Source organism: Lissotriton vulgaris, chromosome 3_1 (assembly GCF_964263255.1).
Source record: "Lissotriton vulgaris chromosome 3_1, aLisVul1.2, whole genome shotgun sequence".
NCBI classification, from domain to species: Eukaryota; Metazoa; Chordata; class Amphibia; order Caudata; family Salamandridae; genus Lissotriton; species Lissotriton vulgaris.
Window position 1 is genome coordinate 427,839,956 of NC_141689.1, and position 13,888 is coordinate 427,853,843.

At 46.0% G+C, this 13,888-nt stretch overlaps 1 protein-coding gene across 1 annotated transcript in view; it reads right to left on the reverse strand.

Annotated features, from left to right (window-relative positions):
• Nucleotides 1-1,470: 1,470 nt before the first annotated feature.
• ANKRD55 (ankyrin repeat domain 55) overlaps nt 1,471-13,888 on the reverse strand; it is a 1,082,889-nt gene continuing 1,070,471 nt past the window's right edge. The window contains exon 11 of the mRNA XM_086960649.1: nt 1,471-2,285. Coding sequence (XP_086816775.1) covers nt 2,005-2,285 — 281 coding nt within the window. The 3' untranslated portion in view covers nt 1,471-2,004. The remainder of the gene's footprint in view (nt 2,286-13,888) is intronic.

A 13,888-nucleotide genomic window follows, 5' to 3' on the forward strand; every position in this document is an offset into this window, starting at 1 on the left:
AGTCTTTATTTTTGTTGTCGACATGAAGCCTCTTCTTATTGCAGGAAGCACAGAGCCTAAAAAGGCCTTTCTTAGGAGTATCTAACATGAAGATATAGAGAATTTCAGTCAGAAGAAGAAATTATGAAGAAAGAACCACTGGAATTCCAGAAAAAAGGAAAACTGAGCAGAGCTTATGGGGAGACTCCCTTAGCATGACGTGCAGTAGAAAATCGGAAGGACTAGAGCTCCTTCCAGGAAGTTTCCAGAGGGTGGTGATAGCTGATTGGTTGTTCTTTAGAGTTTGGTCCTCTTTACAAAAGGACCTGGATATGTTACTAATGTGAGGCCTTTTGCCTATCTCTTTATATGTCTAGTGAGACATTACTTTTCCTATGTACCAGGGACTCCCATCCGACGACACGGAATGATTCAGGCATGTGAATCTATGAAAGATACCCTAATACTGGATAATGACACATGGCTAGGGTTGTGTCTGCTTTCCGACACACTCCAGCATTACTGCACCAACAGATACGTCAGGATTCCTGATGTATCTGTTCAATCCTCGCGACATGGAGCGCCGTTTAAATACAACACATCCATGGTGTCGCAAGGAGGATGCAATGAAAAGTATTGCACTGGCTTATTTCAACCAGCGATGCAACATTTTTCGTAAATGAGATCCAGATTCTGAGCTCCCACCAAGAACTATATTTTTTCCGCCCAAATAGGAAGGCACTTTCTGAACTGATAAGGACCTGAAAAAGTTAGAAGAAAAGAAAAACAATTATGGACTTTTTTCTCAGAAGAAGTAATGATGCTTTTCTTCAGAAGGTGTCTTCCTGCTTCTTGTCATTTCAGTTCCGTTTCACAGAATTACACAAAATTGCTTATTTCATGTATGATTTTTTGGTACAAGGGAGATCGCCTATATTTGGCTTTTGCTTGGTTCGATTATGTTGTTGCTGCATACTGCGGTTTACAAATGTCAACTGGGTAGGACATACCTCTCAGCTCACCCTGGGGGGGCTGTCATCCCCCTATAAACGGATCTTCACTCTCCAAACAAGGAAAAAGGCTCTCTACACTTCAATGGAATCACCACTGTCCTCCAAAGCATGTTTCATCGCCAGTGATTCCAAAGTGGTCACCCTTCAAAACAATTAAATCTCACCTTTTTTGATCCTCCTAGGAGAATGCTCCTAGGATGATCCAAAGATTGAGAGGTAAGGCAAATAATCATCTTGGTTGGTGACTTCGACCCAGACCACTCATGTGGACACATTAGCGAAGCGCAGGTTCACAGCAGCCGGACTGATTTTGATCGCTGTGATTTAAAACAAAATTTCAATCGGATCTATTAGGGTTCTGCCAAAATAAGAAATCAATACACAAACATATTAAATAAACCCTAGTAGGTTGATGATTACCTACCAAACTATCAAACCCTGCAGACATTAGCTTATAGTAAATAGACTAACATGCATAAACTCAACAACTGTTATGTCATTTACCTTTACAAACATTTGAAATATGACAAACACATACATCATTCAGTACACCGTTATGTAAAGCACATACAGTTGGCACCATATACAGTTAATTACTGATTAAATTATCTGCTGCAATTTCCGATATTCGCAGCAATTAAGCTTTATACTTGGACAAAGGTAGCTATATGAATAGAAAATATGATAGTCTATGGTCACATTCGGCAATGCATGCCCCAGCGAAGAATACTTGTCAATGTTCGCCTACTTTGAACCGCACAGTGTCCTATAAAGATTTGGCATATCAAGGTCACAAAGATCACAAATGCAAGATGCAAAAATAAGCATTAATGTTAGAAAAATAGGAATATCTCATCTACTCAAACATATTTTTGATAATTTTAATAAAAAAATATTCGTGCACAGTTTGGTCGTCACTGCAATGACTTATAAATTGGCTTTTGTGGATGCATCCTGTCACCTAGTATCCATAGTTTTACAGTATACGTCTCCATATCAGCTGGGTGTAGAGCTATTGATTGCTTTTAGCCTCACTAAGGGTGTCCTGAGCATCCTCCTCCGTCGCGACATGTTCCTTCTGGCTTGGTATGGCTGGGAGAACACGGCTTGTTCTGAGAGGTGCTCTCGTCAAGATCGGTAGGAAGGAATACAGTGAATGGCTTTGAGACACTCCCATCATTTGTGATTTCGAGGTGAATGCTGGCGGGAGAGTGCCAGTTCTTAAAGAGTTCAAAGGCAAGGACTTCGACTTCTTCACGACCTGTGAGGCTGGACCTGGTGGTAGATTACCAACTGGAAAAGAAGCAGGAGACAGAAATCAGTTCCACGCGTTGGAGAATGAAGTCCAAAGGGCAATATGTAGCAAAGGTAGTGCAAGAGAGGAAATATTCTTTTCACATAATTTACTTTGAAGATTATTTAGAGTTTGGAGTCTAAACACTATAACTAGGGCAGACGAGACATCTACCAATTTGTGTCTGATTTCCTGCATTGGCGACACTCTAAATAGGCAACTATATGTGTGATAGGAAGTTTAGTTTATTCTTTACAATTATTTATACATTCATCATTTTACAGGGTGGATTTAGGGGTCATTTGCTTCTTTCTAAGTGCTATAATTTTAGCAGAACCAATGCTAAATCAAAAGTTATTTATCCAGTATGTCACGATTTGGTAAGGTGGAGTTCAACACAGGTCTCCTGGATCAACAATCCACAGACTAACCACTGGACCACCTCCTCTCCTGAAATCTACACCTATTTCCTAGTAAGAAGAAGAAATACACTGCTGCCAATCTTCATTACGCTATCCGTAATCTTCCTCAGAACTCTTTCCTCTGAGACAGGGGCCTCATTGCAATTCTTACTTCACGTAATCAATTTGGGAGGGTGTAACTGAGTCAACCACACATAGATCCTACTATGTTCTCTACGCCCAGGAGTGACTTCTATGACCAAAGCCCACAAAACAAAATATGGGTGGGGTAGAGCAGAATGCAAGACTGTGATTAAGAAGTGTAAGACTAAAGATGTGATTACAAGTTAAGGCATTATTTATTGCCTATGATAAATAAGGATATTACGGGGTATGTTATGTACCAGGTGTGATAAAGAACACATATTACGAGTTCATGGGGAATAGCATGCTGATTTTGATGTTTAACGCACCAAAAGCTTCATGATGCGGTAAGTAATGTACAAATTTCCAAGTTTGACTGCCGAAATTTAACAAAGTTTTAAGTGTTTAATTCATCCGATACTTATCAGGTGCATTAAATACCTTATAACTAGCAATTCCTGTACTCATGGCTCGAAATATTACGAACAACTCTTAATCAGGCCCTAAGTGTAATGAAAATTAGTTGTAATTAACCGGGCCATTACCACTTCATCCAGTTGTCTCATCACAGTCAATGGGACTTTACACAGTAGAACACAAAGACTGTGACCAATGACCACACAAATGGAAAACATGAATACAACACGTGTGTATTCTTATTAAAACAAAAAAAGCAATCAATAACAACACAGCTCACTCAAACACAGTTTGGAAGAAGGAGCCATCTATGTGCCCTGTATATAAATTAAAGTAGGAAATAAACATTTCAGGGGAGACTAATTTTCTTGGACAATAAATATAAAACAATGAGACTCCCATTTCCTCTCCCAAGACGTCACCATCCTTCATAATTATGAGACTGTCCTGAACAAAGGTTTCCAGAGGCACTTTCACTTGAGAATAAGCCCATGAGATGGTAAAACAGCCCAAACTACTCAGGTAGACATCAAAGGTTCCACAGCCCTACCAGTTGCCCATGATGTGAAAAACAGGAAATGACTGTGCCTGAAGGTGCCATGGTGACAGATATATCCTGAGTGCCCTCCAGCATTCAGGTTCCTAGATACCTAGAGATACCTGCAGGTACCATGACGAGGTGGGCATCGTTCAAAGAAGCGTTATTGTATAGGGCCATGACATACCATGAGTTTCAGTTGAAACGTGGCCAACGGGAGCACAAACACAGCCCTGCCAAGTGCCACTCATCAATAAATTTTAGTGCTTGTGTCAACATTACCGCACTAAAATGCATTAGTCACACATTATAGGCTTCTCCTACGATATGTGCAATAAGGTGCTGCAGGAATTAACAAAAAAAGCAGCCCAAGCATGTTTTGGCTGCTTGCTGTGTCGCTGTGTGCTCCATGCTATTTTCTATGGTCTTATTCCAGGCTGTCCGCCTGGGCACATTCACGTTGATATAAAGTGAGCAATTGTCTGAAGTGTGATGGTCAAACTGTTTCAGCAGTGATGCGAGGCGCATGAAAACAACAGCTTTGGAGATATCACGTGGATCCGGCAGCAGCGACAGTCATTCACAGTGACAGAAAGAGTTTGTTAAACATAGCAAAAGTGCTGCCAGACCACACAGCCTCCCGTTTATCTGGGGAAGCCTTCTGTTGTTTTTTGGGCCACTTGTGGTCATTAGTCCTGGTGTCAGCTCCAGTCTCCGGAAAGGATTAATGGGGCATATTATCAAGGGGGTTAATCTCTGCTTTTTTGGCTTTAGAAGCCAAGAAAGCGGAGATAAAATTATCTCACTATTACCTAGCTGTCGCTAACACCAGTTAGCGACAGCTAGTAGGAGATAGCGACCATCTTGGGCCCCGCTTTGCATGTCAGTGATTTTTATCACTAATGACATGCAAAGTGGGCGTGCCAAGATGTTAGAGACTGGAAACAGCCGCTAACATTGCTATCTCCTATTACCAACTTTTGGAGATATTCGCGCTAAGCGCGATTATCTCCAAACGCTAAAACTTGCCCTGAACAGTTCGTAGCCATGTTATCCAATGGTAGGTGGATAACATGGCTAAGAGCATTAGCTTGGTAATGCATGAATATCGCGGACTTTTCAGCGATATTCATGCATTTCGGCCGATTTTTATCGCTTAGGCGATAAACCTTGATAATAGCAAGGGTCCTAAGCGATAAAAATGGCCGCAGCTCGGCGATAAAAATTTTGCCGCTAAGCCAACATAGCGATAATTATCGCTAGTTGTTGGTAATATGTCCCAATGTTTTTTACTTCACTCTGCAGCCCAGGCAAGTGGTGCAGTGCCTGACCCCATTTAGTACTGTTCATTACTTCCTGGACCACCTCTTCGGTAGGTATAGAGTTCATTGTAGAACTCTATCTGGTGCTCTAGAATTATATGAATGAATTAGAGTTCTGTATGTTCAGATCGGCTGGGAGACTGTTCGTGTTGGATGCTTTCTTTTCAGCAGGGGTTGGAATAAAGGAACCTATACATTACTAAACTTCTTGTACACTAACATTTTCGGGAGAATGCTACATCGTTTTGGCAACGAATGAGCGTGTTTCAACCCCTGCTTGCACTCTTATCGGCTGTTTAATCAATCTAATCAATGTTTCAGTTCTCTTATCCACTGCATAAGTTTTAGAGTCCTCCCAGAACAAATTTTGAGTATTTACTCGAGGAAAATTACAGCAAGGGCACTCCGCCTGCTGTGCGTGAGTTGAAAACCCCTCTTTTACTTTGAATTATGTCTACAGTGCTTTCAGTGTTCATTTGAAGTTGTGTTTACCTTCAAATTGCTGTGCCGTTGCTATCTGAACTGTTCTCCCTGGAACGTGGAGACATTGTTGTGCAGTGAGTGCTCTGCGCGAGTTGCACGCACGATAACTTGCGCCTCTGATGTCAAATCAGCTCGTCAAACCTGACGTTAAGCAGAGCTGACAAGGTCACGTTGCGTGACCCTACGTGCAGCCATCCTTAATTATTCGCGAACCTTTGAGTTTCACTCTGAAGCATCTACCATCTTGTCAGCAGTTTTATAAAAAAAAAGAAAGAAACAATAAGGAGTATAGAGCCGCAAAGCACAGAACAGATGACCAAATACATGCCGTACTGTTTCTCTTTTGATAGCTAGTGTCACTGCCAAGCACTAGTGAGCCTCGTAGGGACTCTTGTGTTTGAGCTAGCAGTTTTTTTCTTCACACTTCGTCACTGAAATTCTATGTCAGGACGGAGGCGAGGATTATGCAGTCCTTTCTTCTCTTTATTATAATCAGCACTTTAAAGAAAAACCAATCAAAACGTTTTTATTGAACCACAACTCCCATGAACACAAGGGATACAGTGTCCATAGTAACCAACAGCCAATGATGGATCCGTCCACCGTATAACTAGCCATGACGTCCTCTCCTTTTCCTCTTTTTTCTCTGCTCGTCAGATAAGTCAAACCTTTTTATCTTTCTGACGTTTGGGTGTCTTGTGTGGAATATTGTGTTTGCTTGTGCAATAGCGCTTGCTTGGCGGTGCGCTTGATCTTTTTGTCAGCCCTTCGGCAGTTCGACGTGCGTCAGGCGCTGCTTGCGCCGTCTCTGCCGTTACTCTCAGCGCGGGCTCTGCGGAGAGCGGCTTCGCTTCCCCTCAGCCCCGTAAGGCGCCCCCATTTGGGTTAAGGCTGCGTTTGCGGTGCTTGCCCCTCGGGTCGGTGCGCTGAGGCAGGTTTTCTCACCTGACTCACCAACCCTCGCCTGACACCGGGCCGTTGTAGTAGCGCGCCCATCGTGCGCGACGCCATCTAGTGGTGGTTGTCAGTCACCGCACCCAGCGGTACTGTCGGAGCACCGGCGAGGGGGCTATCTTCTGTAACTGGTACAAGGTGTTTAGTGCTCTCACCCTCGCACAATGCAGACTGCTGAACAGTCGACTCCCCTCACTCAGGGGACGGAGGAACCTGGCTGCTCCCAACCACTGCCGCCGGCGGTTGGCCGCGCGCTGTCGCAGGCGCTGGATTCGGTACTGGCACCTTTGCGGGAGAGTGTGGAGGCCCTCACTCAAAGTATCCCCGGGGTGTTCAGTGGCGCAGTTCCTGTGAACCGCGGAGCCAAAGGCGCGCAGGGGGGGGGTGGGAAGTCGGCGAAGCGTCACACGGGGCACTTGGAGGAGTTCGATCGCCTGAGGGACTCCTTCCGAAAAAGTGCGCGAACGCTTAAAAATGTACCCTGCCGGGAGGGCTTCTTCCCCAGAGATGATGGCGACGAGGTCGCTCCAAATTCTGACCTGGACGATGGTTTCCCCTTGGAGGGAGAGGGTGTTACCGAGGACGATACCTACTCGGACGATGAGGATGAGGGCTCAGGTCGCCCTTGGCGCCCTGCGTCGCATTCCTCCGAGTCGCTTGAAGGGGATGATAAAGTCCCGGATATGTTTGATCCGTCGAGGATCTACCATCCGCGTTCGTCGGAATGGACACCAGACCCCAAAGTAGTGGCGTACGTGGCTGGTAAGGTATGCCACCCTCTGGAAAAGGAGGTTCGGACCCGCATGCGGGGTGAGTGCCCTCGCCCTAAGCTGGAGGGCAGAGTGGCGGCCACTCCTGATATTGACGAGAAGCTCTATGCTTTCTTCGCAAAATTTATGAAGGACCCCAGGAAGGGTATAGATCGTTCCTGGCGCAACTGCCAGGATAAGCTCCTGGACGCCGTAGGCCCCGTGACCCAGATCATCCAGTTGGCCGAGAGGGCCAAGGAGTCGGGGACACCGATGTCCACGGAGGTCGTGGCAGGTTGGGCACAGAGAGCCCTATGCTTCCTGGGCAACGCGAATTGTGCGTTGGCAGCAGAGCGGAGGAGATCTCTCCTCATCAAGATCGATCCGAAACTCGGAGATCTAGCCACATCGGAGGCGGGCCCTATTGCACAAGGCAAACTCTTTGGGGAGCCTTTTATAAAGGAACTGAACAAGTTTGTGACAACTTTCTCTGCACTCGACAGAGCTCAAACGTCCATTAAGAAAACTTTTCCCGGACGGGTTTTTGCAGGGGCCGGACGAGGACGGGGTCGCTCCTCCGGCCGCCAGCCCCAACAAGGCCCTAACAACAAGGCCCAGCAGCGCCGGAACAACGGCTGGAATGACGGTTGCCAGGGGAACTTCTACCCTAGTCGAGGCGCCGGCCGAGGGCGCGGCAGAGGTTACCATGGCGGTGCCAATGCACCGGGAGGCCCATCCGGTGAGTGTTACCCTTTTTTCCCCATCCGTGCTGGGGGGGAGGCTTCGGGATCACTTCCACAACTGGAGCAAAATCTCCTCGGACCCGTGGGTCCTCCAGACGGTCAGGGGCTTCAGAATAGAATTCTACGGCACTCCCCAACAGAGGGTTCGCCCTCGTCCCTTGGTTTTTTCCTCGGAAGACAAGCTTCTTATCGACAAAGAAATCGCAGATCTCCTCAGGAAAGGCGCGATTCGCAGAACGCGCCTTCATCCTGCGGGTTTCCTGAGCAACATTTTTCTGGTCCAGAAAAAGGACAAGGGGTTTCGCCCGGTCATCAATTTACGGGAGTTCAACGAGTGGCTGATTTACCGCCACTTCAAGAAGGAGGGAATCCATCTACTCCGAGACATTCTCCTACAAGGGGATTGGATGGTCCGTCTGGACCTGAAGGACGCGTATCTCACGGTACCGATCTTTCCCCCTCACAGACGCTTCCTACAGTTCTTGTGGAACGAGGAGGTTTACGAATTCCAAGCCCTCACGTTCGGCCTCTCGTCGGCCCCATGGTGCTTTATGAAGCTCCTTCGGCCGGTGGTGGAAACACTGCGCGAGAGAGGGGTTCGGATGATCATCTACCTCGACGACATTCTGATCATGAATCAGTCGCCGGACTGTCTACGGTCACACTTGACCATGACTATTGCCCTACTCCAGGACTTGGGGTTCGTGGTGAATGCTCCGAAGTCGGATCTTCTTCCGAAGAAACAGATTTCCTTTCTGGGCTTCCTCATAGATTCCGACTCGGCCAGCCTCAGCCTCCCACAGCAGAAGGTGAACAAGATCCGCAGGGAACTTTCTCAGACTCTGAGGAAAGACAGGATCTCCCTTCGGCACCTGGCTCGTATAGTGGGCCTGCTATCTTCCTCGATCCAGGCGATTTTTCCGGGCCCATTACACTACACTTCAAAGCCTGAAGGCGCAACATCTCCGGAAAGGGCTCACTTATTCCGAACTCATCTCCCTTACGGAGGAAACGAGAACGGAGTTGAGATGGTGGATAGAACACATGAGTGCGTGGAACGGGAGCGCGATCTTCGGATCCAGCCCGGACCTGATCATAGAATCGGATGCCAGCAGAGCGGGCTGGGGAGCCCGTTGTGGCGATGTCACGATGGGGGGCCGATGGTCAGAGGACAAACTTCGGCTCCACATCAACTGCCTGGAGCTTCTAGCGGGCTCCTTTGAGATAAAGTCACTGACTCAGAACAAGGTGTTGTGCTGTATACTGCTGCGCATGGACAACATGTCAGCGGTACAGTATATCAATCGCCTGGGCGGACCTCGGTCCAAGGCACTAGCGAACCTGGCGAAGGACTTCTGGCACTATTGCCTAGAGAAACAAATCTCAGTCTCGGCGGAATATCTCCCAGGCACGCAGAACTCGATCGCGGACTGGCATTCCAGAAACTTCCTGGACTTCAGCGATTGGAGACTGCACACGGCGGTCTTTCAGGCCTTGCAGGAGACGTGGGGTCCGTTCACTCTGGACCTGTTTGCTTCCCGGCTCAACCGTCAACTTCCGAGGTTCGTGAGCTGGAGACCGGACCCGGAGGCGGTCGCGGTCGATGCCTTCTTGCAGGACTGGTCGACGGAGCAGGCGTACGCCTTTCCTCCTTTCCTCATGATTCCTCGAGTAGCGGCTCAAGTTCGCCGTCAACAGGCCTCACTGGTCCTGGTGACGCCCTTTTGGCGGGCTCAGGCCTGGTTTCCCTCACTGCTGGAGCTGTCTTGGGACTGTCCGATTCGACTGCCCTCGTTCCCGTCGCTACTTTCGGGGCCTCTGGGAGAGGGGCACCCGCTGGTACTTCAGGAAACCTCGGTCCTCATGGCATGGAGGATTTCCGGGGACGTTGGCAGGACGGGCGCCTTTCGGCGGGCGCTGCAGAACTCATCAGCAGAGCCTGGGCCCCTGGTACGGTCAAGAGGTACCGATCGGCTTGGCAACGGTGGCGTCGTTGGTGTCTGGGAAGACACGCCGATCCGGTGGGGGCTGACGTTACCCTCATTCTGAATTTCCTGGCCGAACTATCCAACTCGGGGTTGGCGTATCGGTCCATTAACTCTTTCAGGTCCACCATTTCGGCGGGGCATTTTCACGTCGACGGTAGACCGGTGGGGGAACACCCTTGGGTTTGCAAGCTCATGAAGGGCGCCAGGCTGTCCACTCCTCCTGAGCCCAGATACTCCAACCTCTGGGATGTCAACATCATCCTCAGGTTCCTTACCTCTTGGCGTGACAACAGGTATTTGTCTAGGAAAGAACTGTCAGCTAAACTGGCTATGTTGTTGTGTCTGATCTCGTGTAAACGAGTTTCTGACGTGCGTGCGTTAGACATCTCCGCACGCGTATTCACTCCGGAAGGGGTGACGTTCACAGTGGCTAGGCGTACGAAAACTAGCATCAGGTCAGTATCATACCCGTCCTTTTCGGACCATCCAAAACTGTGTGTGGTGCGTTGCCTCAAGGCGTATGAGGATATGACTGAGGATTGCCGCCCTCCTGGGGAACGACAACTCCTCATTGCTCTGTAGAAACCTTTCAAAGCGGTTTCGGCTCCGTCTATTGCTCGGTGGGTCCGTTGGCTTATGACCGAGGCGGGCATAGATGTGACCACTTTTGGAGCTCACTCCGTTAGAGGTGCCATGGCCTCTAAGGCCATTCAGGTAGGTGGTAGGTTAGAGGACATCATGGCAGCGGCAGACTGGTCCTCGGAGTCTACCTTCAAAAAGTTTTACTTCAAGCCTATCTATGGCGCAGCAGAGCTTGTTGTGGATAAGCTTTGAAACTGCATAATCCTCGCCTCCGTCCTGACATAGAATGAAAAATTTCCTAGCTAACGTAACGGAAAGTTTCAATTCTATTAAGGACAAGGAGGCGAGGATTATCCCTCCCGAGATGGGGCGGTCTCATCCCACCCGTACACCTTCGTACTTCAGTAAGTATTACTTTTGTGATGTATTTCAACTGTATATTAATGCAATGCATCGTGGTGAAACACTGTTTTTCTTAGATTCCTGTTGCAATATGGTACCGTTCAAATCGTCAAACGTTATTGTCTCTCATGCATACTGTGTATTGCCTTTGCCTTACTTCTTGTAAGAAGAACTGGATAACGGTCTCCTTATTTGCTTTAGGACACGACCAGAAAGAATGAAGTGTCTTTCCGGGAATTTTGCCTCACAGAGAAGACGAGGAAAAGGAGAGGACGTCATGGCTAGTTATACGGCGGACGGATCCATCATTGGCTGTTGGTTACTATGGACACTGTATCCCTTGTGCTCATGGGAGTTGTGGTTCAATAAAAACGTTTTGATTGGTTTTTCTTTAAAGTGCTGATTATAATAAAGAGAAGAAAGGACTGCATAATCCTCGCGTCCTTGTCCTTAATAGAATTGAAACTTCCCGTTACGTTAGCTAGGAAATTTTTCATTATTGCTGCAAATGCAAGGCATTCTTTAGGATAATCTCCACAGGTTATTACTATGCAATGCATCACTACTAGTGCCAGTTTTATTCCTGGAGTTCTGGGTACTTGCTGTCACTTGTGCTAACAGTTCCACTTGCTCAATTCACATTTGAGGAGATATTGATCCTAGTCGTCCCATTTATGAGCAGACTGAAAACAGTAAAATCGTTGGTGGTGCCTGCAAATCGCTCTTTTGTTGCTTGCTCACACCTTTACACTCGCCTTGCCAAAATGGATGAATCTTTGAACTCCTCTCCTAAAAGTGCCTCTAGTTCTTCTACAGCCACCAAGGTGTCAACCAAATTCATTTTTGTCCTTATTCCTTTCTCACAAATGTATTCTATGTTGCAGATAGTTGGTCTGTTTCTTGACATATTTCTTATTGTTTGTTTTCTTATACTGATTGGTGTCTCATATGCACGCTGTCATTTATCGCATGTCTTTAAATCGTATCTCTTGGAATGTCAGAGGTTTGCATTGTCCTATTAAAAGGCAAAGCGTTCTGACTCACTTAGCCAAACTGGGTACAGATATAGCTTGTTTGCAGGTATCCCATTTAACAGCAGAGGAATCAATACAATTAAAAAGAGGTTGTGTTGGAGAGATTTTCTACTCACAAGGAGAAGGCATGCGAAATGGGGTCCTAACCATATGTCATTCATCACTTTCTGTTAAACTATTGTCACAATCTTCTCATTTAAGCGGTAGATGGTTGTTTACTAAACTTTTGATTGGTAATGCTCCAGTTTCTTTACTAAATATATACGCACCTACCGTTGGTGACCCCCTACTCCTGGATATCCTTAGCTCAGCAACTCGCAAATTGTATTGATGACAATCTCATTCTTACAGGTGACTGTAATTACGTTTTTGATCCCTTTTTCGATCGTAACTCACTGGTCTCTTTTGTCCGTCATAAGGCCCATAAGCTCTTTATACAGACTATTAAACAATGTAAGCTTATTGATGCTTGGAGAATTTGCAACCCCACTACCAAAGAATACACTTATTATTCTCCAGTTCAACATACCCAAACAAGATTGGATTCCTTTTTCATTTCACATAATGTATCCCAATCATTAATGGCAGCAGATATTGCATCCATTCTAATTTCTGATCATGCTCCTATTACCATGCGGTTAGATATTTTACAGAAACCCCGCACCTCCCGTAATTGGCGCTTTAACAACGCTCTTTTGGACCAGAGATTCACTTCTTCTTTTACTTCCTTTTTTAATTAATATTTTTTGTTTAATCAGACTGATGATTTACCCTTTCATGTGGTGTGGGACGCTTTTAAAGCAACTGCTAGAGATTTTATTATTGGCTATATCTCCAAAAAGCTGAAATAGTCGCAAGCACTCACCACATCCCTCCTAGCCAAGATAAAGAAACTGGAGCCTTCTTTTTATTCTTCAAAATCAAAATATTGTTTATCAGGACTTATTAACGTTAAATGTCAGTTTAATAAGGAATCAACAAATAATGTTTCTACTTACTTATTAAAGTCTAGTGTGAAGTTATATGGGGAGAAGAATAAAGCTGGTAATGTACTAGCTAATTATTTGAAGGTTAAACATAATAAACTCAATAAAAGTATCTATTATGGACGAACAACAGTCATTGAAATATAAGGACGATGAAATCTTAAATAAATGTCTTCACATTTACAAAACACTATACACATCAGAAGCCCCTCCTACAGAGCAGCACATTTCTCATTTTTTGCCAGATATCCAACGACCACCTTTTACCCAATCAGATTTTTCTATTTTAGAATCCGACCTCTCGCAAAAGGAACTCTCTGCCGCACTAAAGGCATTTAAAAAAGATAAAACCCCTGGCCGAGATGGTTTTACTGTTGAGTTTTTCACAAATTTCGCCTCTTTATTAATTCCCAAATTATATAATCTAATAAACTCCTTTTTTTTTTTAAATTTGTTTTTATTTTATAACAACACAGCAAGTAGGACAATTCTTCATAAGACTGTTACATCAGTTATATAGACACAATAGCAGGCCTTCGCAATTACATTCACTGTGAAATCTCAAGTAGTAAACATAACATTAAGCACATATCGACTCCCCAGCTATACATCCAAGCAGTTATTATAAGTCTAGTTCCTCATTTACCTCAACGATGCTCGGCGGTTCGCAGATGTCACCCCTGAACGTGTTCCACTCACCCCATATCTTACCCCACTTGACTGGGCAACCACGATGGATATATATACACAGCCTTTTCCGCCACCATTGCCCCATCCACATCTTTACACCAACTATGCAGTGTCGGCGACACTGCAGAGCCCCAAAGCCTGGCGATATTGCGTTTTGCCATCAGCATGC